Consider the following 26,321-nt stretch of genomic DNA (forward strand, 5'->3'; position numbering starts at 1 on the left):
GGTAAAAGTCGTAAACGATTTTCATATAAATTTTGTGTACGGGAACGCAAAATGTGTAAAAGTGGAAAATTGTAAAAACTTTTTTTAATTCTGGAACAGAGCTATAAACTCAACGAGTTCCCATGAACTCCACCAGTTCCTATGAACTCAACGATTTCCAATGAACTCCACCAGTTCCTATGAACTCAACGATTTCCAATGAACTCCGAGAGTTCCTATGAACTCCACTAGTTCCTATGAACTCCACTAGTTCCTATGAACTCCACTAGTTCCTATGAACTCCACGAGTTCTTTATTATGAACTCCACGAGTTCCTATGAACTCCACGAGTTCTTTATTATGAACTCCACGAGTTCTTTATTATGAACTCCACGAGTTCCTATGAACTCCACGAGTTCCTATGAACTCCACGAGTTCCTATGAACTCCACGAGTTCCTATGAACTCCACGAGTTCTTTATTATGAACTCCACGAGTTCCTATGAACTCCACGAGTTCTTTATTATGAACTCCACGAGTTCCTATGAACTCCACGAGTTCTTTATTATGAACTCCACGAGTTCTTTATTATGAACTCCACGAGTTCTTTCTTATGAACTCCACGAGTTCTTTCTTATGAACTCCACGAGTTCTTTCTTATGAACTCCACGAGTTCTTTCTTATGAACTCCACGAGTTCTTTCTTATGAACTCCACGAGTTCTTTCTTATGAACTCCACGAGTTCTTTCTTATGAACTCCACGAGTTCTTTCTTATGAACTCCACGAGTTCTTTCTTATGAACTCCACGAGTTCTTTCTTATGAACTCCACGAGTTCTTTCTTATGAAATCCACGAGTTCTTTCTTATGAACTCCACGAGTTCTTTCTTATGAACTCCACGAGTTCTTTCTTATGAACTCCACGAGTTCTTTCTTATGAACTCCACGAGTTCTTTCTTATGAACTCCACGAGTTCTTTCTTATGAACTCCACGAGTTCTTTCTTATGAACTCCACGAGTTCTTTCTTATGAACTCCACGAGTTCTTTCTTATGAACTCCACGAGTTCTTTCTTATGAACTCCACGAGTTCTTTCTTATGAACTCCACGAGTTCTTTCTTATGAACTCCACGAGTTCTTTCTTATGAACTCCACCAGTTCTTTCTTATGAACTCCACGAGTTCTTTCTTATGAACTCCACGAGTTCTTTCTTATGAACTCCACGAGTTCTTTCTTATGAACTCCACGAGTTCATTCTTATGAACTCCACAAGTTCTTTCTTATGAACTCCACGAGTTCTTTCTTATGAACTCCACGAGTTCTTTCTTATGAACTCCACGAGTTCTTTCTTATGAACTCCACGAGTTCTTTCTTATGAACTCCACGAGTTCTTTCTTATGAACTCCACGAGTTCTTTCTTATGAACTCCACGAGTTCTTTCTTATGAACTCCACGAGTTCTTTCTTATGAACTCCACGAGTTCTTTCTTATGAACTCCACGAGTTCTTTCTTATGAACTCCACGAGTTCTTTCTTATGAACTCCACGAGTTCTTTCTTATGAACTCCACGAGTTCTTTCTTATGAACTCCACGAGTTCCTATGAACTCCACGAATTCCTATGAACTCCACGAGTTCTTTCTTATGAACTCCACGAGTTCTTTCTTATGAACTCCACGAGTTCTTTCTTATGAACTCCACGAGTTCTTTCTTATGAACTCCACGAGTTCTTTCTTATGAACTCCACGAGTTCTTTCTTATGAACTCCACGAGTTCTTTCTTATGAACACCACGAGTTCTTTCTTATGAACTCCACGAGTTCTTTCTTATGAACTCCACGAGTTCTTTCTTATGAACTGCACGAGTTCTTTCTTATGAACTCCACGAGTTCTTTCTTATGAACTCCACGAGTTCTTTCTTATGAACTCCACGAGTTCTTTCTTATGAACTCCACGAGTTCTTTCTTATGAACTCCACGAGTTCCTATGAACTCCACGAATTCCTATGAACTCCACGAGTTCTTTCTTATGAACTCCACGAGTTCTTTCTTATGAACTCCACGAGTTCTTTCTTATGAACTCCACGAGTTCTTTCTTATGAACTCCACGAGTTCTTTCTTATGAACTCCACGAGTTCTTTCTTATGAACTCCACGAGTTCTTTCTTATTAACTCCACGAGTTCTTTCTTATGAACTCCACGAGTTCTTTCTTATTAACTCCACGAGTTCTTTCTTATGAACTCCACGAGTTCTTTGTTATGAACTCCACGAGTTCTTTCTTATGAACTCCACGAGTTCTTTCTTATGAACTCCACGAGTTCTTTCTTATTAACTCCACGAGTTCTTTCTTATGAACTCCACGAGTTCTTTCTTATTAACTCCACGAGTTCTTTCTTATGAACTCCACGAGTTCTTTGTTATGAACTCCACGAGTTCTTTCTTATGAACTCCACGAGTTCTTTCTTATGAACTCCACGAGTTCTTTCTTATGAACTCCACGTGTTCTTTCTTATGAACTCCACGAGTTCTTTCTTATGAACTCCACGAGTTCTTTCTTATGAACTCCACGAGTTCTTTCTTATGAACTCCACGAGTTCTTTCTTATGAACTCCACGAGTTCTTTCTTATGAACTCCACGAGTTCTTTCTTATGAACTCCACGAGTTCTTTCTTATGAACTCCACGAGTTCTTTCTTATGAACTCCACGAGTTCTTTCTTATGAACTCCACGAGTTCTTTCTTATGAACTCCACGAGTTCTTTCTTATGAACTCCACGAGTTCTTTCTTATGAACTCCACGAGTTCTTTCTTATGAACTCCACGAGTTCTTTCTTATGAACTCCACGAGTTCTTTCTTATGAACTCCACGAGTTCTTTCTTATGAACTCCACGAGTTCTTTCTTATGAACTCCACGAGTTCTTTCTTATGAACTCCACGAGTTCTTTCTTATGAACTCCACGAGTTCTTTCTTATGAACTCCACGAGTTCTTTCTTATGAACTCCACGAGTTCTTTCTTATGAACTCCACGAGTTCTTTCTTATGAACTCCACGAGTTCTTTCTTATGAACTCCACGAGTTCTTTCTTATGAACTCCACGAGTTCTTTCTTATGAACTCCACGAGTTCTTTCTTATGAACTCCACGAGTTCTTTCTTATGAACTCCACGAGTTCTTTCTTATGAACTCCACGAGTTCTTTCTTATGAACTCCACGAGTTCTTTCTTATGAACTCCACGAGTTCTTTCTTATGAACTCCACGAGTTCTTTCTTATGAACTCCACGAGTTCTTTCTTATGAACTCCACGAGTTCTTTCTTATGAACTCCACGAGTTCTTTCTTATGAACTCCACGAGTTCTTTCTTATGAACTCCACGAGTTCTTTCTTATGAACTCCACGAGTTCTTTCTTATGAACTCCACGAGTTCTTTCTTATGAACTCCACGAGTTCTTTCTTATGAACTCCACGAGTTCTTTCTTATGAACTCCACGAGTTCTTTCTTATGAACTCCACGAGTTCTTTCTTATGAACTCCACGAGTTCTTTCTTATGAACTCCACGAGTTCTTTCTTATGAACTCCACGAGTTCTTTCTTATGAACTCTACGAGTTCTTTCTTATGAACTCCACGAGTTCTTTCTTATGAACTCCACGAGTTCTTTCTTATGAACTCCACGAGTTCTTTCTTATGAACTCCACGAGTTCTTTCTTATTAACTCCACGAGTTCTTTCTTATGAACTCCACGAGTTCTTTCTTATGAACTCCACGAGTTCCTTCTTATGAACTCCACGAGTTCTTTCTTATGAACTCCACGAGTTCTTTCTTATGAACTCCACGAGTTCTTTCTTATGAACTCCACGAGTTCCTTCTTATGAACTCCACGAGTTCTTTCTTATGAACTCCACGAGTTCCTTCTTATGAAATCCACGAGTTCTTTCTTATGAAATCCACGAGTCCCTATGAACTCAACGAGTTCCAATGAACTCCACGAGTTCCTATGAATTTCACCAGTTCCTATGAACTCCACGAGTTCCTATGAATTTCACCAGTACCTATGAACTCCACGAGTTTCTATGAGCTCCACTAGTTCTCTTGAACCCGACGAGTTCTCTTGAACTCCACGAGTTCTCTTGAACTCCACGAGTTCTCTTGAACTCCACGAGTTCTCTTGAACTCCACGAGTTCTCTTGAACTCCACGAGTTACTATGAATTCCACGAGTATTTTTCGGACGCCTCGAGTTCACACGAACTTTCATGAGGTCCTGTGAACTCCAGCAGTCCATATGAACTAAATCAGTTGCAATGAACTGTATGAGTTCCTATGAACTACACGAGTTCATGGTGAAATCTACGACTTAACGAGTTTTTGGTGAACTCTATGCGAACGGTTAAACTCTGATCCTATCCCAATACAAGTAACTTTCTTCCATAACCTACCTCACATCATCATAGCTGCAACCCGATAAGCAAGATATTCATCATTGTTGATTTCCAGAGTTATAAATCAAAGTTTATTTGTTAATTTTGAACAATTTAAAGCGAGCACACAAATCTACATACATACAGACAAATATAATACAATTCACACACGCACACAAAGGCAAACATAAATCATGCATTAATGAATAGCCGCCATCATCTCCCACAATGAAAGCTTTTTACAAACTGTTGAACAATTCTCGGTGGAAGGCAGCCGAGCTGAATTCGACGTGCTTTAGGTTTCATATTTTTTCACATTAATGACAGTTTGGCGTTTACGCTTACGTTCACTGGCGTAGTGATAGAAATTTTCACTGTGATTTTCTTCGTTTCCATTCAATGTGGCGGGGGTAGGGCCAAATTTGGTATTGGTTCTGAAAAGGCAAGGAAAAGTAGGGGTTATGAGAAGGTAGGAAAGCAGTAAATTATGGTGGAAGGCCCATAAGGAAGAGATTCAAGTCTTAGTATATCTTTCAACCTTGGTCTTCCACATGTTTTGGTTTGTCTTGAAAGCTTTATGGGACTTTAACGGAAAACTTTGAAGTATCGCTGGATTCAATACCATGAGGTTCTATATTGAAATACATACTTAAACTATGTACAAAGTATAAATTAAATTTTAAAACTCCCACTTGAACATACCCATAAAGCTTTCAAGCTGTAATTTAGGATGTAAAAATATGCTTACTTCATTTTCTGTTTGTTTTTAATGTTATAAAATATAATTCGTATAAAAAATAGATTATTTTTTGGGGCGTTTGGAACATTCCAAAGTTTTCCGTTATCGTGTCCGATTTTCATATTGCATTAGGAAAGAATTTTGATAATGTTGTTCATAGATTTTTCTATAAGCAATAAATATTTGCATAAATAATATACTCAAATCTACGCCACAACACACAAAAAGCTTACATGGTCTGTTTCAAATGGGCAATATCTTCTTCGAGGCGGCCGATTTTCTCCTCCTGTTGCACCCGCAACATTTGACTACGTTCGTTACTCTCCTCCAAAAGCTTCAGCATGTGTTCTTGATTTGAAAGTTCCAATTGTTTGTTGTTGATGTTCGTATAGAGATTTTGAAATTCTTCCGATTTGGCTCGCAACTCATTTTGTAGCTATGAAAATGAATTCAATTTTGGAACGAGGAATGCTTTGGAGTTATCTCGCTAACTTACCTCATTTATGATGCTGTTCTTTTCACCCACCTGGGCCATAAGTTCCTCCAAATGTATCCTTTGATTGGTTTCATTTGTTTGCAGAGAATTCACCAAATCGCTGCGTATTTCCAACAGTTGTTGATCCCTTTGTATTTGTTCTTCCAGTTTGGTAAGATTAAATTGGCATTTGGACAATTCCACTTTAAGCTTTTTAATTTCACGACATTTTTCCGTTTCCGATTGACGTAATTTTGCAACCTAATTTATATTAGGAAAGAGGAAATGAAAGGGGGGAAAAGAATAAAAAATCTACTGCTAGGAGAAGTCATATCCGATTTTCTTATGAACTCCACTAGTTCCTATGAAATCCATGAGTTCCTATAAACCCCACGAGATACTATGAACTTCAAGATTTCCTATGAACTTCTCGAATTGTTATAAACTCTCCGAGATTTTATGAACTCTTTGAATTCCTGGGAACTTCACGAGTTCGTGTTCCTATAAACACCATGAGTTGAAATGTGAACTTTACTGAGTTCATAAGAACTCGTGTAGTTCAGAAGAACTCGTGGAGTTCACAAGAACTCGTAGAGTTTACAAGAACTCGTAGAGCTTACAAGAACTCGTGGAGTTCATAAGAACTCCGTGGAGTTCATAAGAACTCCGTGGAGTTCATAAAAACTCGTGGAGTTCATAAGAAAGAACTCGTGGAGTTCATAAGAAAGAACTCGTGGAGTTCATAAGAAAGAACTCGAGGAGTTCATAAGAAAGAACTCGTGGAGTTCATAAGAAAGAACTCGTGGAGTTCATAAGAAAGAACTCGTGGAGTTCATAAGAAAGAACTCGTGGAGTTCATAAGAAAGAACTCGTGGAGTTCATAAGAAAGAACTCGTGGAGTTCATAAGAAAGAACTCGTGGAGTTCATAAGAAAGAACTCGTGGAGTTCATAAGAAAGAACTCGTGGAGTTCATAAGAAAGAACTCGTGGAGTTCATAAGAAAGAACTCGTGGAGTTCTAGTAGGATAAGAAAGAACTTGTCGAGTTCATAATAAAGAACTCCTGGAGTTCCTTAGAACTTGTGGAGTTCTTAAGAACTTGTGAAGTTCAAAAGAACTCGTGGAGTTCCTAACAACTCGAGGAGTTCATAAGAAAGAACTCGTGGAGTTCTTACTAAGAGTTGTCCAAGACTTCCAGTCGAAATCGAGCTAGACTTCTATTGGGTGTTGTGCCAAACCTTCACTATACATCGTGTCAGATTTCTATTAGAAGTCGTCTCAGACTTCTACTACAAGTTGCAAAGAACTTCTACCAGAAGTCATCTCAAACTTCTAGAAGTTGTCTCAGACTACTTCTAGAAGTTGTCTCAAACATCTAGTAGAAGAAGTCTCCGACTTCACCTAGGAGATACCTCAGACTTCCACCAAGACTTATACTAGAAGTTGTCTCAGACTTATGCTAAAAATAATCGCGGACTTCCACTAGAAGATGCCTCAAACCTCAATTTGAAGTTATTCAAAACTTCTACTAGAAGCTGTCCCAGACTTAGTTTAGAAGTTGTCTCAGACTTTCACTGGAAGTTGTCCCAGACTTCAACTTGAAATCATGCCAGACTACAATTGGAAATCATGTCGAACTTCAACTAGAAGTCGTGCCATACTTCTTCTATAAGTTGGCTCAGACTCCTACTAAAAGTTGTTCTAGACTTCTTCTAGAATTTCTCTCAGATTACGTCTAGAAATTGTGTCAAAACTTATACTAGTAATCGTCTCAAACGCATACTAGTAGTCGTCTCAGACTTCACCTAGAAGTTGTCACTTCACTTCGGCTAGAAGTTGTCCCAGACTTCTTCTAGAAATTGTCTCAAACTTCTACGGGAAGTTGTCTCAGACTCATACTAGAAGTTGTCTCAAACTTCTACTAGTAGTCGGTTCAGACTTCTACCAGAAGTCGTCCCAGACTTCTTCTAGAAATTGTCTCAGACTTCTACTAGAAGTTGTCCCAGACTTCTACTAGTAGTCGTCACAGACATCTACTACAAGTTGTCTCAAACTTCTACTAGTAGTCGTCTCAGACATCTACTACAAGTTGTCTCAGACTTCTTCTAGAAGTTGTCTCAGACTTCTACTAGAAGTTGTCCCAGACTTCTTCTAGAAATTGTCTCAGACTACTTCTAGAAGTTGTCTCAAACTTCTACTAGTAGTCGTCTCAGACATATACTACAAGTTGTCTCAGACTTCTACTAGAAGTCGTCCCAGACTTCTTCTAGAAATTGTCTCAGGCTACTTCTAGAAGTTGTGTCAAACTTCTACGGGAAGTTGTCTCAGACTCCTACTAGAAGTTGTCTAAAACTTCTACTAGTAGTCGGTTCAAACTTCTACTACAAGTTGTCTCAGACTTCTACTTCAAGTTGTCTCAGACTACTTCTAGAAGTTGTCTCAATCTTAACTAGACTTCAAGAAGAAGTCATCCAAGACTTATGTATATTAGAAGTTGCCTCAGACTTCTGCCAAAAATAAAATCAGACTTCCACTACATGTAGTCTCAGACTTCCACCAGAAGTTGCTCAGACTTTTACTAGAAGTTGTCCCAGTCTTCTAGAAATTGTATCAGGCTACTTCTAGAAGTTGTCTTAAACTTCTACGGGAAGTTGTCTCAGACTCCTACTAGAAGTTGTCTAAAACTTCTACTAGTAGTCGGTTCAGACTTCTAATACAAGTTCTACTACAAGTTGTCTCAAACTTAACTAGACTTCAAGTAGTTGTCTCAGACTTGTGCTAAAAATAAAATCAGACTTCCACTGCATGCAGTCTCAGACTTCCACCAGAAGTTGCTCAGACTTTTACTAGAAGCTGTCCCAGTCTTCTAGAAATTGTGTCAGGATACTTGTAGAAGTTGTCTCAAACTTCTACGAGAAGTAGTCTCAGACTTTCACTAGAAGTTGTCCAGACTTAAATTTGAAATAGTGCCAGACTTCTATTAAAAATCATGTCAAACTTCAACTAGAAGTCGTGCCATACTTCTTCTAGAAGTTGTCTCAGACTCCTACTAGAAATTGTCCTAGACTTCTTCTAGAACTTGCATGAGACTACATCTAGAAGTTGTCTCAAACTTCTATTAGAAGTCGTCTCAGACATCTACTACAAGTTGTCTCAGACTTGTTTTGGAAGTTGTCTCAAACTTCTACTTCTCTTCTACTAGAAGTTGTATCAGACTTCTTCTAGAAATTACATCACACTACATCTAAGAGTGGTCTCGAACTTCCAGTAGAAGTCGTCTTAGACTTCTACTCCAAGTTGTCTCAGACTACTTCCACAAGTTGTCTCAAACTTTCACATACAATTAGAAGTTATCCAATACTTAATACAGATTTCTGCTAGAAATGATCTCAGATATCCACTAGATGTAGTCTCAGACTTCCACCAAAAGTTGTCTCAGACTTCTTCTACAAAATGTGCCAGACTTCCATTCGAAATCGTGCCAAAATTCCACTCGTATTCGAGCCAGACCTCCACCCGAAGTCGTGTCAAGCTTCAACTAGAAGTCTTGCCGGATTTCTACAAGAAGTCGTTTCAGACTTCTTCTAGAAGTCGTGCCAGAAGTGATAAACCACTCCAGGAAGACGTGCTAGATTTCTGCTGAAAACCATTCTGAACATTTACTTAGGATAATCTCTTAAAACAACTTCTAGCCTTCAAAAAGGGAAGATCAGTTGGAAAATCTTCTGAACCAGACGTGCCCTTCAATTACTCCTTGAGTGGACTTTCCAGAATTTAATGCAATATACATTGTAGTCTTCATATAGGAACAAACTCTTACCTCCATTTGAACATCCTTAGGCTGATCCGATTTGAGTTTTTCCAGAACGGCATCTTTTGCGGAGAGTTGTTCTTTTAAATCCCTGAAAATAAATGGTTGTCTTTATCTATTATTTCCACAAAAACAAGGTAATTTTTTGGTAAACCTACTTTATTTCTTTCTGCGCAGCTTGGAACTTTGCCTTCATGTCCTTGTTAGTACTCAACTCCTGCAAGAGAGATAAATAGACGTTATAGGTGGGGATACACCAGTTGGAGCTTTCGATCAATCGCTTAGACGATGTGTTACTCTTTTAACAGACGCTAAAGTATTTCATGAGAATTGTTCATGTTTAAGTGTAAGAAGAGAGAGAGAGAGGCAAGAGAGTGTTTTATCTGCGCCCACTCACTCGAAAATGTCTTATTAGATATTTTGGCGCCCGACGTAAGACTTATGGAGGAAGTTTTGCGATAATAGCACTACCAGTTAACAACAATAAAGGCCTCGACACATAAGATGTCATATCTTTTAAAAGGCTAAAGACGAAGTTCGACCTAATAAAAAAGATTTCAGAATCACATTTGAATTAGGTCGAACTTGATCTTTAGTCATTTACCAGATATGACTTAAGCAAGAATGCTATGCTTCTTATGTGTCGAGGCCTTAATTTGTGTTAAGGCCTCGATACATAAGTTGTTTAAGTAATTTCTGATAAAGGGCAACTTAGTTGCGAATTCTGGTCAGTTGTTCTTTATTCTCTTTGCAGTAATAACTTAAGCTAGAATGATATGCGGCTTATATACCCTTCTAGAAGACGCTGGAATATTTCATGGCAATTTATTGGCAAGAATGGAGAGGATTTTATACGAGGCAATGTATCGAAAATCGATAACAATATCATTTGACATAAATTCCTTCAAATGGTCGAATATTATTTGTGCGGCAAAAATCTGTCGAATATGCCTCCTAATTAAATTTCACACACATTACAATTATTAATAGAATTTCCAGAAATTACCCCTTTCAAATTGTGGTTATTTTTTTCAAGCGTTGATTTCTCCAGCTCCAACTTTTCAATCTTTTGTCTTAGCCCCTCAATTTCCTTAGAACTTTCAGCATTATTCGACGACGATTGTTCTTCCAATTTGCCGGTTAATTCCTGTACTTCATTTTGTAATTTCTTTATGACCACAGTTTTGGTTTCATTTTCAAGTCTCTCCACTTTGAATTGCTCTTGAAGTTGCATAAAATTATTTTGCATGGCGTGGGTACTAAAAGGAATGGGGGCAATGCTTTTGTAATTATAGTGAAATCAAATAAAGCAAAACCCACCTTTCTTGACTTTTCCGAAGACTTTCCTTTAATGCATTGATTTCCTCTTCCTTCTCTGTGTCCACATCCAGAGCTTGAAGTTGGGTTTTAAGGAAAATATTTTCTTGTTCGTAGATTTTCATTTTATTTTGTAACTGAAACATAAGCTCTGAGGAGTGCCGAATTTTTCGAAAATCATCTTTTAAATTTACCTCTGTAATTTCAAATTTCCTTTGGGCAATTTCTTCAATTTTCGTAGAAGCAAATTGATTCTTCAGTGCCATTAAGTCTGTTTCATGTTGTTGCTTAAGTTCCAAGATTTTGTTTTCTGAAGCTACAACCATATCTTTATATTCCTAAAAGCAAATTTAGAAGAATTTTGTTAGGAATTATAAACCCAAATAGGCTAGGGAAAGTTGAAGAAAAGTCTATAGAAGCACCATTTCTTTCAGAAAGATGCTATAGAAGCACCCTTTCTTTCAGAAAGATGCTATAGAAGCACCCTTTCTTTCAGAAAGATGCTATAGAAGCACCCTTTCTTTCAGAAAGATGCTATAGAAGCACCCTTTCTTTCAGAAAGATGCTATAGAAGCACCCTTTCTTTCAGAAAGATGCTATAGAAGCACCCTTTCTTTCAGAAAGATGCTATAGAAGCACCCTTTCTTTCAGAAAGATGCTATAGAAGCACCCTTTCTTTCAGAAAGATGCTATAGAAGCACCCTTTCTTTCAGAAAGATGCTATAGAAGCACCCTTTCTTTCAGAAAGATGCTATAGAAGCACCCTTTCTTTCAGAAAGATGCTATAGAAGTACCCTTTCTTTCAGAAAGATGCTATAGAAGCACCCTTTCTTTCAAAAAGATGCTATAGAAGCACCCTTTCTTTCAGAAAGATGCTATAGAAGCAACCTCTCTTTCAGAAAGATGCTATAGAAGCACCCTTTCTTTCAGAAAGATGCTATAGAAGCACCCTTTCTTTCAGAAAGATGCTATAGAAGCACCCTTTCTTTCAGAAAGATGCTATAGAAGTACCCTTTCTTTCAGAAAGATGCTATAGAAGCAACCTTTCTTTCAGAAAGATGCTATAGAAGCACCCTTTCTTTCAGAAAGATGCTATAGAAGCACCCTTTCTTTCAGAAAGATGCTATAGAAGCACCCTTTCTTTCAGAAAGATGCTATAGAAGCAACCTTTCTTTCAGAAAGATGCTATAGAAGCAACCTTTCTTTCAGAAAGATGCTATAGAAGCAACCTTTCTTTCAGAAAGATGCTATAGAAGCACCCTTTCTTTCAGAAAGATGCTATAGAAGCACCCTTTCTTTCAGAAAGATGCTATAGAAGCACCCTTTCTTTCAGAAAGATGCTATAGAAGCACCCTTTCTTTCAGAAAGATGCTATAGAAGCACCCTTTCTTTCAGAAAGATGCTATAGAAGCAACCTTTCTTTCAGAAAGATGCTATAGAAGCACCCTTTCTTTCAGAAAGATGCTATAGAAGCAACCTTTCTTTCAGAAAGATGCTATAGAAGCACCCTTTCTTTCAGAAAGATGCTATAGAAGCACCCTTTTTTTCAGAAAGATGCTATAGAAGCAACCTTTCTTTCAGAAAGATGCTATAGAAGCACCCTTTCTTTCAGAAAGATTCTATAGAAGCACCCTTTCTTTCAGAAAGATGCTATAGAAGCACCCTTTCTTTCAGAAAGATGCTATAGAAGCACCCTTTCTTTCAGAAAGATGCTATAGAAGCACCCTTTCTTTCAGAAAGATGCTATAGAAGCACCCTTTCTTTCAGAAAGATGCTATAGAAGCAACCTTTCTTTCAGAAAGATGCTATAGAAGCAACCTTTCTTTCAGAAAGATGCTATAGAAGCAACCTTTCTTTCAGAAAGATGCTATAGAAGCACCCTTTCTTTCAGAAAGATGCTATAGAAGCAACCTTTCTTTCAGAAAGATGCTATAGAAGCAACCTTTCTTTCAGAAAGATGCTATAGAAGCACCCTTTCATTCAGAAAGATGCTATAGAAGCACCCTTTCTTTCAGAAAGATGCTATAGAAGCAACCTTTCTTTCAGAAAGATGCTATAGAAGCAACCTTTCTTTCAGAAAGATGCTATAGAAGCACCCTTTCATTCAGAAAGATGCTATAGAAGCACCCTTTCTTTCAGAAAGATGCTATAGAAGCACCCTTTCTTTCAGAAAGATGCTATAAAAGCAACCTTTCTTTCAGAAAGATGCTATAGAAGCAACCTTTCTTTCAGAAAGATGCTATAGAAGCAACCTTTTTTCAGAAAGATGCTATAGAAGCACCCTTTCTTTCAGAAAGATGCTATAGAAGCAACCTTTCTTTCAGAAAGATGCTATAGAAGCAACCTTTCTTTCAGAAAGATGCTATAGAAGCAACCTTTCTTTCAGAAAGATGCTATAGAAGCACCCTTTCTTTCAGAAAGATGCTATAGAAGCACCCTTTCTTTAAGAAAGATGCTATAGAAGCACCCTTTCTTTCAGAAAGATGCTATAGAAGCAACCTTTCTTTCAGAAAGATGCTATAGAAGCAACCTTTCTTTCAGAAAGATGCTATAGAAGCAACCTTTCTTTCAGAAAGATGCTATAGAAGCACCCTTTCTTTCAGAAAGATGCTATAGAAGCACCCTTTCTTTCAGAAAGATGCTATAGAAGCAACCTTTCTTTCAGAAAGATGCTATAGAAGCAACCTTTCTTTCAGAAAGATGCTATAGAAGCAACCTTTCTTTCAGAAAGATGCTATAGAAGCACCCTTTCTTTCAGAAAGATGCTATAGAAGCAACCTTTCTTTCAGAAAGATGCTATAGAAGCAACCTTTCTTTCAGAAAGATGCTATAGAAGCACCCTATCTTTCAGAAAGATGCTATAGAAGCACCCTTTCTTTCAGAAAGATGCTATAGAAGCACCCTTTCTTTCAGAAAGATGATATAGAAGCAACCTTTCTTTCAGAAAGATGCTATAGAAGCAACCTTTCTTTCAGAAAGATGCTATAGAAGCAACCTTTCTTTCAGAAAGATGCTATAGAAGCAACCTTTCTTTCAGAAAGATGCTATAGAAGCACCCTTTCTTTCAGAAAGATGCTATAGAAGCACCCTTTCTTTCAGAAAGATGCTATAGAAGCACCCTTTCTTTCAGAAAGATGCTATAGAAGCAACCTTTCTTTCAGAAATATGCTATAGAAGCACCCTTTCTTTCAGAAAGATGCTATAGAAGCAACCTTTCTTTCAGAAATATGCTATAGAAGCACCCTTTCTTTCAGAAAGATGCTATAGAAGCACCCTTTCTTTCAGAAAGGTGCTATAGAAGCACCCTTTCTTTCAGAAAGATGCTATAGACGCACCCTTTCTTTCAGAAAGATGCTATAGAAGCACCCTTTCTTTCAGAAAGATGCTATAGAAGCACCCTTTCTTTCAGAAAGATGCTATAGAAGCACCCTTTCTTTCAGAAAGATGCTATAGAAGCACCCTTTCTTTCAGAAAGATGCTATAGAAGCACCCTTTCTTTCAGAAAGATGCTATAGAAGCACCCTTTCTTTCAGAAAAATGCTATAGAAGCACCCTTTCTTTCAGAAAGATGCAATAGAAGCACCATTTCTTTCAGAAAGATGCTATAGAAGCACCCTTTCTTTCAGAAAGATGCTATAGAAGCACCCTTTCTTTCAGAAAAATGCTATAGAAGCACCCTTTCTTTCAGAAAGATGCAATAGAAGCACCATTTCTTTCAGAAAGATGCTATAGAAGCACCCTTTCTTTCAGAAAGGTGCTATAGAAGTACCCCTTCTTTCAGAAAGGTGCTATAGAAGTACCCCTTCTTTCAGAAAGTTGCTATAGAAGCACCCTTTCTTTCAGAAAGGTGTTATAGAAGCACCCTTTCTTTCAGAAAGGTGCTATAGAAGCACCCTTTCTTTCAGAAAGGTGCTATAAAAGCACCCTTTCTTTCAGAAAGGTGCTATAGAAGCACCCTTTCTTTCAAAAAGATGCTATAGAAGCACCCTTTCTTTCAGAAAGGTGCTATAGAAGCACCCTTTCTTTCAGAAAGGTGCTGTAGAAGCACCCTTTCCTTCAGAAAGGTGCTGTAGAAGCACACTTTCTTTCAGAAAGGTGCTATAGAAGCACCCTTTCTTTCAGAAAGGTGCTGTAGAAGCACCCTTTCTTTCAGAAAGGTGCTGTAGAAGCACCCTTTCTTTCAGAAAGGCTCTATAGAAGCACCCTTTCTTTCAGCAAGGTTCTATATAAGCACCCTTTCTTTCAGCAAGGGTCTATAGAAGCACCCTTTCTTTCAGAAAGGTGCTATCGAAAGGGTCTATGGAATTTACGCAAAGCTTCCCAGAAATGACGCAAAGTTTTACTCAAACATTGTGTTTTCGGCTTAAAAGCCCGAACTAGACATTAACTACCCCTTTGAAGTCCCATATGATGTGAATCTGCCTTTACAAACAGAAGTTTTTGGATTTTCTCCATAAACAAATGTGGACTTCTATTTTTAGACTTTTCGACACACAAAGTCGACTAACCGAGAGTCGGTCTACATATCCCTAGCATCTATAAGAAATCGTTGCAAGACTTCTACGAGAAGATGCACCCTTTCTTTCAGAAAGATGCTATAGAAGCACCCTTTCTTTCAGAAAGAAGCACCCTTTCTTTCAGAAAGATGCACCCTTTCTTTCAGAAAGATGCTATAGAAGCACCCTTTCTTTCAGAAAGAAGCACCCTTTCTTTCAGAAAGATGCACCCTTTCTTTCAGAAAGATGCACCCTTTCTTTCAGGAAGATGCTATAAAAGCACCCTTTCTTTCAGGAAGATGCTATAAAAGCACCCTTTCTTTCAGGAAGATGCTATAGAAGCACCCTTTCTTTCAGAAAGATGCTATAGAGGCACCCTTTCTTTCAGAAAGATGCTATAGAAGCACCCTTTCTTTCAGAAAGATGCTATAGAAGCACCCTTTCTTTCAGAAAGATGCTATAGAAGCACCCTTTCTTTCAGAAAGATGCTATAGAAGCACCCTTTCTTTCAGAAAGATGCTATAGAAGCACCCTTTCTTTCAGAAAGATGCTATAGAAGCACCCTTTCTTTCAGAAAGATGCTATAGAAGCACCCTTTCTTTCAGAAAGATGCTATAGAAGCACCCTTTCTTTCAGAAAGATGCTATAGAAGCACCCTTTCTTTCAGAAAGATGCTATAGAAGCACCCTTTCTTTCAGAAAGATGCTATAGAAGCACCCTTTCTTTCAGAAAGATGCTATAGAAGCACCCTTTCTTTCAGAAAGGTGCTGTAGAAGCACCCTTTCTTTCAGAAAGGTGCTGTAGAAGCACCCTTTCTTTCAGAAAGGCTCTATAGAAGCACCCTTTCTTTCAGCAAGGTTCTATATAAGCACCCTTTCTTTCAGCAAGGGTCTATAGAAGCACCCTTTCTTTCAGAAAGGTGCTATCGAAAGGGTCTATGGAATTTACGCAAAGCTTCCCAGAAATGACGCAAAGTTTTACTCAAACATTGTGTTTTCGGCTTAAAAGCCCGAACTAGACATTAACTACCCCTTTGAAGTCCCATATGATGTGAATCTGCCTTTACAAACAGAAGTTTTTGGATTTTCTCCATAAACAAATGTGGACTTCTATTTTTAGACTTTTCGACACACAAAGTCGACTAACCGAGAGTCGGTCTACATATCCCTAGCATCTATAAGAAATCGTTGCAAGACTTCTACGAGAAGTCGAATCAAACATCTACGAGAAGTGAATTCTTCGAGAAGTCTTATAGGATTATATAGAAAGTTCTATTATATATACGACAAATGAATCCTCATAAAGGAGGTCAACCCGACTAAAAGTTCAAATGCAAACAAGGCTTAGCACACAGTAGACTCTCTATGTTTTGTATCCGACTAATCGAAACCTCAATAAGTCGTTGTAAAATATCCGAAGGGATATAAGAGGAATATCCCATATATATTTTAAAACAGGTCTTCTGTCGATTAAACTTACCTTTAATTCCTTCTTCAAGTTGGACATCTCTGAATCAGGTAATGGGGGTTCTTTATAGGATCTGCACAAATCATCAATATAGCTGAACAATGCTTTCGTATTTGAATCCTAGAAGAAAAATAAATTTTAATAATGGAAATGTAAAATCTGCAAATCAGCTGAGCATACCTGTAAATCTCTTATCTTCTCCAGGCTAGCAGTGTCACTCTTGGCTTCTGTGTTACTCGCCATAAGTTGTGTAAAACTTTCATTCATATACTGCATGATTTTCTCTTTGAAATCATTAACCGAATTGGGAGCTGTCAAATGAGAAAATTTTAGAAGGCAATCACATGGTCAGTCGGCCTTAAACTTACCAAGTTTTGGCAGTTCTTTTTCTGTGTCTTTTAACAAAAGTTTGTGTTCACCACCCTGACGTACTAGGCTAACTAACTTATATTCATAACGTTTAGTGGGATCGGTTTCGGAAGTTTGTAGCATAGTTTCGGTTTTGTTAAGGAATTCACTTTGTAATTCGACCAGTTGCTTTTCCAGAACGTCTAAAGAATTTTGATCACCTGCTGTGGAGGTAATTTTACGCAAATTTGATTTGAGTTCAGGCTTTTGGTTGCCAGTCGCAGTGCTACCTGCTCGGGTTGCTGCAATGTTTGCTGAAAATAGAAGGCATACGAGAGGTTTTGAAAGATTTGGATCAAAATTACGATTATGACAGGCAAACACTCACGATCATCGGAGTCGAAGTGTCAAAAAATTGAACTGAAAAGGTGGAAAAAGCTTTCTATTTTTAGAAGAGAATCAAAAGTTGATCTTATGGGCGCCGAGTCCACGACTATAATGGAAGATTTAGTGTACCTCCTTTACCGTCAATATTCCAATATTCCAAACAATTTTCAAATTTTCTTTATGATATTTGAATAGCCTTAGGACCATCTTGAAAGATTTCGGTTGCCTCGTTTATATTGTACCGGTCGATATTAATTGCATATACGTCAACTCGTCCACTTGATAAACCTTTTTTTTCAATTTTAAGAAATAAAAAAAAAACAAACCAGCCCCTCTCTATTCAGTAACTTTTTAACGACTTTACTCATTGTTTATTTTAAAACAATTTCATTTGTTTGTTTTGTAGTTGTTACAAAAGAAATTTTAACAACTTTTCAATCGTTTTAAGTTACAGAATATGTCTTCAGAAGATTCATTGTAACGCCGAAAGTGGTACCAGATGGCGCCCAACGTGAGGCACGAACTTAAGATTCTGAAATTTCCTATTAAAATTCCCGAAGAAACTAGGAACACTTCTTTCATATCTCTTTGATTGAACCGGCATTCATATTAGCTCAAGCATATGCCTCGAGTCCGAACAGCTAGTCTTAAAAAAATTTCCACATGACTGAAGAATACTCAGGAAATTGGCTTACATTTCCTGAGTATTCTCCAGTCATGTACGAAATGGGTTATTGCCAACGTTGAATAATTATTTTTGATTTTGTCTGTTGGGAATTCTGTAACTCATTTTTCGAGTTACCGACAAAAATCGGTCAAATTAAAATGGTTTTAATTTCGACAATAAGCGAAAATTTTTGGTGAGTTAACAACCAAAATAAAGTTGTCGCTAAGCTTCAGTGTTGTCAACTTTTATTGATATTTTTCATTCATAATTTTGCGTTTTAATATTACCGATTTTTGTCGGTAACTCAAAAAATGAGTTACATAATTCCACTACTGCCCCCCTATTCCGTAACTTTTTAACAACTTTACTCATTGTTTAATTTACAACAATTGCTTTTGTTTGTTTTGTAGTTGTTACAAAAACAAAAGAAATTTTAACAACTTTTTAACGACAGTCGATATTGTTATTTTTTCGAAAAACTCATTTTAACAACATATGGTATGTTCCAGAACTGCAAGAATCTACTATTTTTTACTATTTTCTCCGATAACATAAAGAAGAAAATGTTATCGTAGTAAAAAATAGTAGCTTCTTGCAGGTTCTGGAACAGAGCTAAAATTAACAACCTTTGTATTCTGTAAACAAACTTTAACAACTTTTGTTAATAATGTCGTTATGAAAACAACACAAAAATAGTAGTTGCTATAAAATCGTCAAAAATATTCAATATTGGATTTGCCTTTGGTTTGTGTGTATGTTTTGTTTATAAATACATTCAAAATTGAAAGCTATTGAAAGTTTATAGACAATTTGTCTACATTTTTACAGAATAGCACAATCGTTACTGCAAACAATTTTTAGTGTCGACAACGTTGTCGATCCGACGATTGTTAAAAAGTTACAGAATAGGCCTACTGGGGGCCTATTCTGTAACTTTTTAACAACTTTACTCATTGTTTATTTTACAACAATTTCATTTGTTTGTTTTATTGTTGTTACAAAAACAAAAGACATTTAAACAATAACAAAAGTTGTTAAAAGTTACAGAATAGGCCTACTGGTCTGGGAAACAACTACGGACATTCAGTGTGCCAGGTAGGTGCTATATGTTATGACTGCCATGGTCAATGGCGCCCAACGTGAGACACGAACTGAAGAGCTGTTGAAATGAATATGAATCGCATGTTCTATCACTTGGGGAATTGAACTCACAGAAGAACAACATGTCTTTTCGTAGGAGACCATTAGGACTCTCTATAGAAGTCGAAAAGATCTTTTTAGAGCCTTCTTAGAGAAAATAGTATTCTTTGAGACTAAAATGTCCTTACTTTTAAGGACTGAAAGATTATTTTATAGAATAATGGAAAATCTTCATGTGGAAAATCTTTTGATTTGATCGTATAGATCAGAACCTCTTCTTATAGCAGAATTGATGGGATTCTTAGGGGAGGGATATTCTCGTGAAGAAAACCAGAAAATATTCCTATAGAAAATGCTAAAGACTGAAGCAGCCTTCCAAAGCTCCTTACGTTCAAAGGCACTACAAGTCATGTCTGAGTTATGTATCGCCGAAAAGTTCATTCGACTTTGTAAGATAACATTAACTAATACCCGGTCGTCAGCCTTTCTAGAAGAAAGGCTACTTCTATAGACCCTTTCTCAAAGAAAGGGTGCTTCTTTAGACCCTTCTCTAAAAGAAAAGGTGCTTCTATAGACCTTTTCTCGAAGAAAGGGTGCTTCTATAGACCCTTGCTCAAAGAAAGGGTGCTTCTATAGACCCTTGCTCAAAGAAAGGGTGCTTTTATAGACCCTTTCTCAATGAAAGGGTGCTTTTATAGACCCTTTCTCAATGAAAGGGTGCTTCTATAGACCCTTTCTCAAAGAAAGGGTGCTTCTATAGACCCTTTCTCAAAGAAAGGGTGCTTCTATAGACCCTTTCTCAACGAAAGGGTGCTTCTATAGACCCTTTCTCAACGAAAGGGTGCTTCTATAGACCCTTTCTCAACGAAAGGGTGCTTCTATAGACCCTTTCTCAACGAAAGGGTGCTTCTATAGACCCTTTCTCAAAGAAAGGGTGCTTCTATAGACCCTTTCTCAAAGAAAGGGTGCTTCTATAGACCCTTTCTCAAAGAAAGGGTGCTTCTATAGGTCCTTTCTCATAGAAAGGGTGCTTGTATAGGTCCTTTCTCAAAGAAAGGGTGCTGGTATAGGTCCTTTCTCAAAGAAAGGGTGCTTGTATAGGTCCTTTCTCAAAGAAAGGGTGCTTGTATAGGTCCTTTCTCAAAGAAAGGGTGCTTGTATAGGTCCTTTCTGAAAGAAAGGGGTGCTTAATATACCCTTTCTCAAAGAAAGGGTGTTTCTGTGGACACTTTCTCGAAGAAGGGGTGCTTCTATAGACTCTTTCTCAAAGAAAGGGGTGCTTTTATATACCCTTTCTCAAAGAAAGGGTGCTTCTATAGACCCTCTTCAGAAAGAAATGGTGCTTCTATAGACCCTCTTCACAAAGAAATGGTGCTTCTATAGACCCTCTTCAGAAAGAAAGGGTGCTTCTATAGAAACTTTTCTCAAAGAAAGGATGATTCTATAGACCCTTTCTCAAAGAAAGGGTGCTTCTGTAGACCCCTTCTCAAAGAAAGGGGTGCTTCTACAGATCCTTTCTCAAAAAAAGGTCGCTTCTATAGAATCTTTCTTAAAAAAAGGGGGTGCTTCTATAGACCCTTTCTCAAAAAAAGGGGTGCTTCTATAGACTTTTTTCTCGAAGAGTGTTTCTATAGACCCTTTCTCAAAGAAGGAGTCCTTCTATATACCCTTTCTCAAAGAAGGAGTCCTTCTATATACCCTTTCACAAAGAAAGGGGTGCTTCTATAGACCTTTTTCTCAAAGGGTGCTTCTATAGACCCTTTCTCACAGAAAAGCTGCTTCTATAGACCCTTTCTCGAATAATGGGTACTTATATGGACCCTTTCTCAAAGAAAGTGTGCTTCTATAGACCCTTTCTCAAAGAAAGGGTGCTCCTATAGACCCTTTCTCAAAAAAAGGTCGCTTGTACAGACCCTTTCTCAAAGAAAGGGTGCTCCTATAGACCCTTTCTCAAAGAAAGGTCGCTTCTATAGACCCTTCCTCAAAGAATGGGGTGCTTCTATTGACCTTTTTCTCAAAGGGTGCTTCTATTGACCTTTTTCTCAAAGGGTGCTTCTATAGACCCTTTCTCAAAGAAAAGCTGCTTCTGTAGACCCTTTCTCGAATAATGGGTACTTCTATGGACTCTTTCTACAATAATGGGTACTTATATGGACCTTTCACAAAGAAGGGGTGCTTCTATAGACCCTTTCTCAAAGAAAGGGTGCTTCTATAGTCCCTTTCTCAAAGAAAGGGTGCTCCTGTAGACCCTTTCTCAAAGAAAAGTTGCTTCTATAGACCCTTTCTCAAAGAAAGGGTGCTCCTGTAGACCCTTTCTCAAAGAAAGGGTGCTTCTATAGATCCTTTCTCAAAGAAAGGGTGCTCCTATAGACCCTTTATCAAAGAAAGGGGTACTTCTATAGACCCTTTCTCAAAGAAAGGGTGCTCCTATAGACCCTTTCTCAAAAAAAGGTCGCTTCTATTGACCCTTTCTCAAACAAAGGGTGCTTCTATAGACCCTTTCTCAAAGAAAGGGTGCTCCTGTAGACCCTTTATCAAAGAAAGGGGTACTTCTATAGACCCTTTCTAAAGAAAGGCTGCTTCTATAGACCCTTTCTCAAAGAAAGGGTGCTTCAATAGACCCTTTCTCAAAGAAAGGGTGCTTCTATAGACCCTTTCTCAAAGAAAGGGTGCTTCTATAGACCCTTTCTCAAAGAAAGGGTGCTCCTATAGACCCTTTATCAAAGAAAGGGGTACTTCTATAGACCCTTTCTCAAAGAAAGGGTGCTCCTATAGACCCTTTCTCAAAAAAAGGTCGCTTCTATTGACCCTTTCTCAAAGAAAGGGTGCTTCTATAGACCCTTTCTCAAAGAAAGGGTGCTTCTATAGACCCTTTCTCAAAGAAAGGGTGCTCCTATAGACCCTTTATCAAAGAAAGGGGTACTTCTATAGACCCTCTCTCAAAGAAAGGGTGCTCCTATAGACCCTTTCTCAAAGAAAGGGTGCTCCTATAGACCCTTTCTCAAAAAAAGGTCGCTTCTATTGACCCTTTCTCAAAGAAAGGGTGCTTCTATAGACCCTTTCTCAAAGAAAGGGTGCTCCTGTAGACCCTTTATCAAAGAAATGGGTACTTCTATAGACCCTTTCTTAAAGAAAGGCTGCTTCTATAGACCCTTTCTCAAAGAAAGGCTGCTTCTATAGACCCTTTCTCAAAGAAAGGGTGCTTCAATAGACCCTTTCTCAAAGAAAGGGTGCTTCTATAGACCCTTTCTCAAAAAAAGGTCGCTTCTATAGACCCTTTCTCAAAGAAAGGTTGCTTCTATAGACCCTTTCTCAAAGAAAGGGTGCTTCTATATACCCTTTCTCAAAAAGAAGGTCGCTTCTATAGACCCTTTCTCAAAGAAAGGGTGCTTCTATAGAAACTTTCTCAAAAAAAAAGGTCGCTTCTATAGACCCTTTCTCAAAGAAAGGGTGCTTCTATAGACCCATTCTCAATGAAAAGCTGTTTCTATAGACCCTTTCTCGAATAATGGGTACTTCTATGGTTCCTTTCTCAAAGAAAGGGTGCTTCTATAGACCCTTTCTCAAAGAAAAACTGCTTCTATAGACCCTTTCTCGAATAATGGGTACTTCTATGGTTCCTTTCTCAAAGAAAGGGTGCTTCTATAGACCCTTTCTCAAAGAAAAGCTGCTTCTATAGACCCTTTCTCGAATAATGGGTACTTCTATGGTTCCTTTCTCAAAGAAGGGGTTCTTCTATAGACCCTTTCTCAAAGAAAGGGTGCTTCTATAGATCCTTTCTCAAAGAAAGGATGCGTCTATAGACCCTTTCTCAAAGAAAGGGTGTTTCTATAGACCCTTTCTCAAAGAAAGGGGTTTTCTATAGACCCTTTCGCAAAGAAAGGGTGCTTCAATAGACCCTTTCTCAAAGAAAGGGTGCTTCTATAGGCCCTTTCTCAAAAAAAAGGTCGCTTCTATAGACCCTTTCTCAAAGAAAAGCTGCTTCTATAGACCCTTTCTCGAATAATGGGTACTTCTATGGTTCCTTTCTCAAAGAAGGGGTTCTTCTATAGACCCTTTCTCAAAGAAAGGGTGCTTCTATAGATCCTTTCTCAAAGAAAGGATGCTTCTATAGACCCTTTCTCAAAGAAAGGGTGCTTCAATAGACGCTTTCTCAAAGAAAGGGTGCTTCTATAGGCCCTTTCTCAAAAAAAAGGTCGCTTCTATAGACCCTTTCTCAAAGAAAAGCTGCTTCTATAGACCCTTTCTCAAAGAAAAGCTGCTTCTATAGACTCTTTCTCGAATAATGGGTACTTCTATAGACTCTTTCTCGAATAATGGGTACTTCTATAGACTCTTTCTCGAATAATGGGTACTTCTATGGTTCCTTTCTCAAAAAAGGGGTTCTTCTATAGACCCTTTCTCAAAGAAAGGGTGCTTCTATAGATCCTTTCTCAAAGAAAGGATGCTTCTATAGACCCTTTCTCAAAGAAAGGGTGCTTCTATAGACCCTTTCTCAAAGAAAGGGGGCTTCTATAGACCCTTTCTCAAAGAAAGGGGGCTTCTATAGACCCTTTCCGAAAGAAAGGGTGCTTCTATAGACCCTTTCCGAAAGAAAGGGTGCTTCTATAGGAATGGTCTATAGAAGAGTGGCGCCCAACGTAGTGCAGAAAACCAAGATTCTTAAAAAAAATCGAAAAAGCTTTAGAGAAAGTGAAAGGAAAGTAACAGATGGCGCCCAATGTAATACATGAATCCAAAATCCTGAGATTCAAAATCTGCGCTCAACACACGGATTGGGCTTGGCTCCTATGACCAGCTCAAGGTCTATTTTACAGTTACAGTTCGAAAGGATAGCAAATTGCTGGCTTTGTTTTATGGTAAAACTTACCGCTGCGACTATTAGTTTTAGCCTCAATTTTAGCTTGCCGCCATGTTGAAGCCTTTCCTTTGATTGCTGACGTCGTTGCCAGACTTGTTTTCGATGCAGAATTCAAAGTTTTCTTTTCAAGGTTATCAGGTTTTAACATTGAACCCATTTTTGTTTTATTGATAGGTGTGGATGATCTTGAGACTGGAGATGTTGGTGATTGTGCCATAACTGCACTTGTGGGGGTTGTTGGTCTCGATGATTGAGCTTGTGGTGAAGTTTGCTTTGGATTTGTGGACTTTAAGGACAAAGTTTTGGGCTATAAAAGACAAAAAAAGAAGAATTTTCAAACTTGTCACAAAAATGTGTAATATATTACCGCTGATTTATTAAACGCTGGTATTTTAGAGGCGGGATTCGTCACCGCTAACTGGAAAAAGAGGTTTGTTCATGAATTGAAACATTGCCATGAGGTGAAAACTTACATTTCTAGGTTTCCCTTTGACTGTTGATTTGACATCTACTGATTTTGTTTCCTCTTGTCGTGATACAGAAATTTCCGAGGCCATTTTCTTAACGTTGCTTTTAAATTTATTTGAAGTTCCTGGGGGGGTTTCCTTTGGTGCTGTTAAAATTGGGATTTTGTAAAGCATTACTAGCATTACAAGTGATACGCAGAAAGATGGGAAAATTGTAAGAGATTTTGGGAGAGGGAGGTTGGAGATGAAAATGCTCATTCTTCTCCTTTTCAGAAAATGTTTCCGTTAGTCCAGAAATACACTAGGCAAAATTTCCTTGCGGCAATTGTCGGTTCATTGATGAGAAAAGTGAGAGGTGGGACATATGGGAGTCCTTCGACTCTCAACAACCTCGCTCACCGACAAATCGAAAGTTGATTCCAAAATCAATTTTCCATATGTACGGCAATTATCAGATTATAGCCAAGAATTAGACCCTTCTTTGCTATAAGCTGATAATTGCCGTATACATATACATATGAAAAATTGATTCTGGAATCAACTTTCGATTTGTCGGTGAGAGGTTGTTGAGAGCCGAAGGACTCCCATATGTCCCACAGAACAATTTATTTCTCAGTATATTCACTCGCAAAAAAACCTGACAATTTGTCGCACTTGAAATTGCCCAATGAAGGTCAATAAATATGGAATTTTGAATGTCTTACTTGTTTTAACATTTTCAAGACTCATCCGACTTGGAGTTTTTTCCATAGTTTCTAACGAAATTTATTACCGAATTTTAGAGAGATTAACAAATATTGTTTTGCAAATAGAAAACGACACGACACGATAATAACAAGCGTTAAAATTTACAATTACACAAAAATTGAAATACAAAAAGAAAAATATTCTTTTTTGTATTAATTATTGACAAATAAGTTTTGGATCATTGACAAGTAAAGCAAGGTAATATATTCTGAAATATGCCCGTTTTTACATGGAGGTAATTATCTTTCCGTTACCGTACATTTTGAATAAAGTTATGTGTGTACCTCATTTTTCACAGTACGCTCTTTTACTGCTTTTACCATTAAAAAGTACAGGAAAACGCAATAAGTAAACAAAAACCAGGATCTAGTACTGTTATTAAAGCTGGCAAACTATCGATAGTCGGACTATCGTTTTGCTTTGTTTATAACGGACTCGGATGCAACTATGTTTCAAATAATTCGCGATAGATAACCCAAATAATTTGTTTTAGTGGCCGCCGTAACCTTTGTTTTACGACAGCAATCAAAACGATAGTCGGACTATCGATTGTTTGCCAGCTCTAACTGTTATGTTTTGTACATGGCACAATTACCCAGGTAGTGGCATCGTAAAATTTTGAATATGTTATGTCAAAACTTTCTTTATGTTGTTGGGGAAATTACAACAAAAACAATTTTTTTATAAAGGGATTTGACTTTTCATATTCGATCAGCTGGTGTGATACCACTACCTGGTAGTTCTGCCATGGTTTTGTATATAAGCGAACGTTTACATCTACGAAATCAACTCGATTTCTACTGTCACTTCCATTGCTTATACGTCAAATGAAATCAAACGTATACGTAAAAGAATTGACAGTTGAAATCCATTTAATTTCGTAAATGTAAACGTACTATAAGGATGAATAGGTTAAGACTGAAACGTCTAAATCGGCTATATGCTATGTGCCTTTGATAGAAAAAATCTAAAAACTATTTTATGCCAAACTCATCTATAAGTTTTTCAAA

At 37.8% G+C, this 26,321-nt stretch overlaps 1 protein-coding gene across 4 annotated transcripts; it reads right to left on the minus strand.

Annotated features, from left to right (window-relative positions):
* Nucleotides 1-4,459: 4,459 nt before the first annotated feature.
* salto lies at nucleotides 4,460-25,540 on the minus strand. 4 transcript variants are annotated; one of them, XR_012408575.1, is made up of 16 exons: nucleotides 25,269-25,540; nucleotides 24,571-24,710; nucleotides 24,465-24,515; nucleotides 24,107-24,404; nucleotides 17,063-17,356; nucleotides 16,875-17,005; nucleotides 16,707-16,814; nucleotides 10,926-11,069; nucleotides 10,735-10,868; nucleotides 10,421-10,673; nucleotides 9,573-9,631; nucleotides 9,424-9,505; nucleotides 5,626-5,865; nucleotides 5,363-5,565; nucleotides 5,139-5,295; nucleotides 4,460-4,824 (listed from the first exon to the last, which is right to left on the minus strand). XR_012408575.1 is itself a non-coding variant. In XM_073957379.1 (15 exons), the coding sequence occupies exons 1-15, from the start codon at nucleotides 25,312-25,314 to the stop codon at nucleotides 4,686-4,688; spliced, it is 2,322 nt and encodes a 773-aa protein (XP_073813480.1). In that variant the 5' UTR covers nucleotides 25,315-25,540; the 3' UTR covers nucleotides 4,460-4,685. The 4 variants fall into 4 exon arrangements, 2 of the variants coding, with proteins under 2 accessions (XP_073813480.1, XP_073813479.1); XR_012408574.1 differs by having other exon boundaries at nucleotides 24,571-24,740; nucleotides 25,269-25,465; XM_073957379.1 differs by lacking the exon at nucleotides 5,139-5,295.
* Nucleotides 25,541-26,321: the final 781 nt, after the last annotated feature.

The sequence above is a fragment of the Musca autumnalis genome, unplaced genomic scaffold (genome assembly GCF_047663935.1).
Source record: "Musca autumnalis isolate F117 unplaced genomic scaffold, ASM4766393v1 scaffold_5, whole genome shotgun sequence".
NCBI classification, from domain to species: Eukaryota; Metazoa; Arthropoda; class Insecta; order Diptera; family Muscidae; genus Musca; species Musca autumnalis.

Bases quoted from the DNA above. Each gene is read 5' to 3' on its own strand.
- salto (XM_073957378.1), bottom strand. From the start codon at position 25,314: ATGGAAAAAACTCCAAGTCGGATGAGTCTTGAAAATGTTAAAACAA. The intron at 5,866-9,423 runs GTAAGAGTTTGT...AATATAAATTAG, and splicing joins CTAAGGATGTTCAAATGGAG to GTTGCAAAATTACGTCAATC. The intron at 4,825-5,362 runs GTAAGCTTTTTG...TTGCCTTTTCAG, and splicing joins GCCCATTTGAAACAGACCAT to AACCAATACCAAATTTGGCC.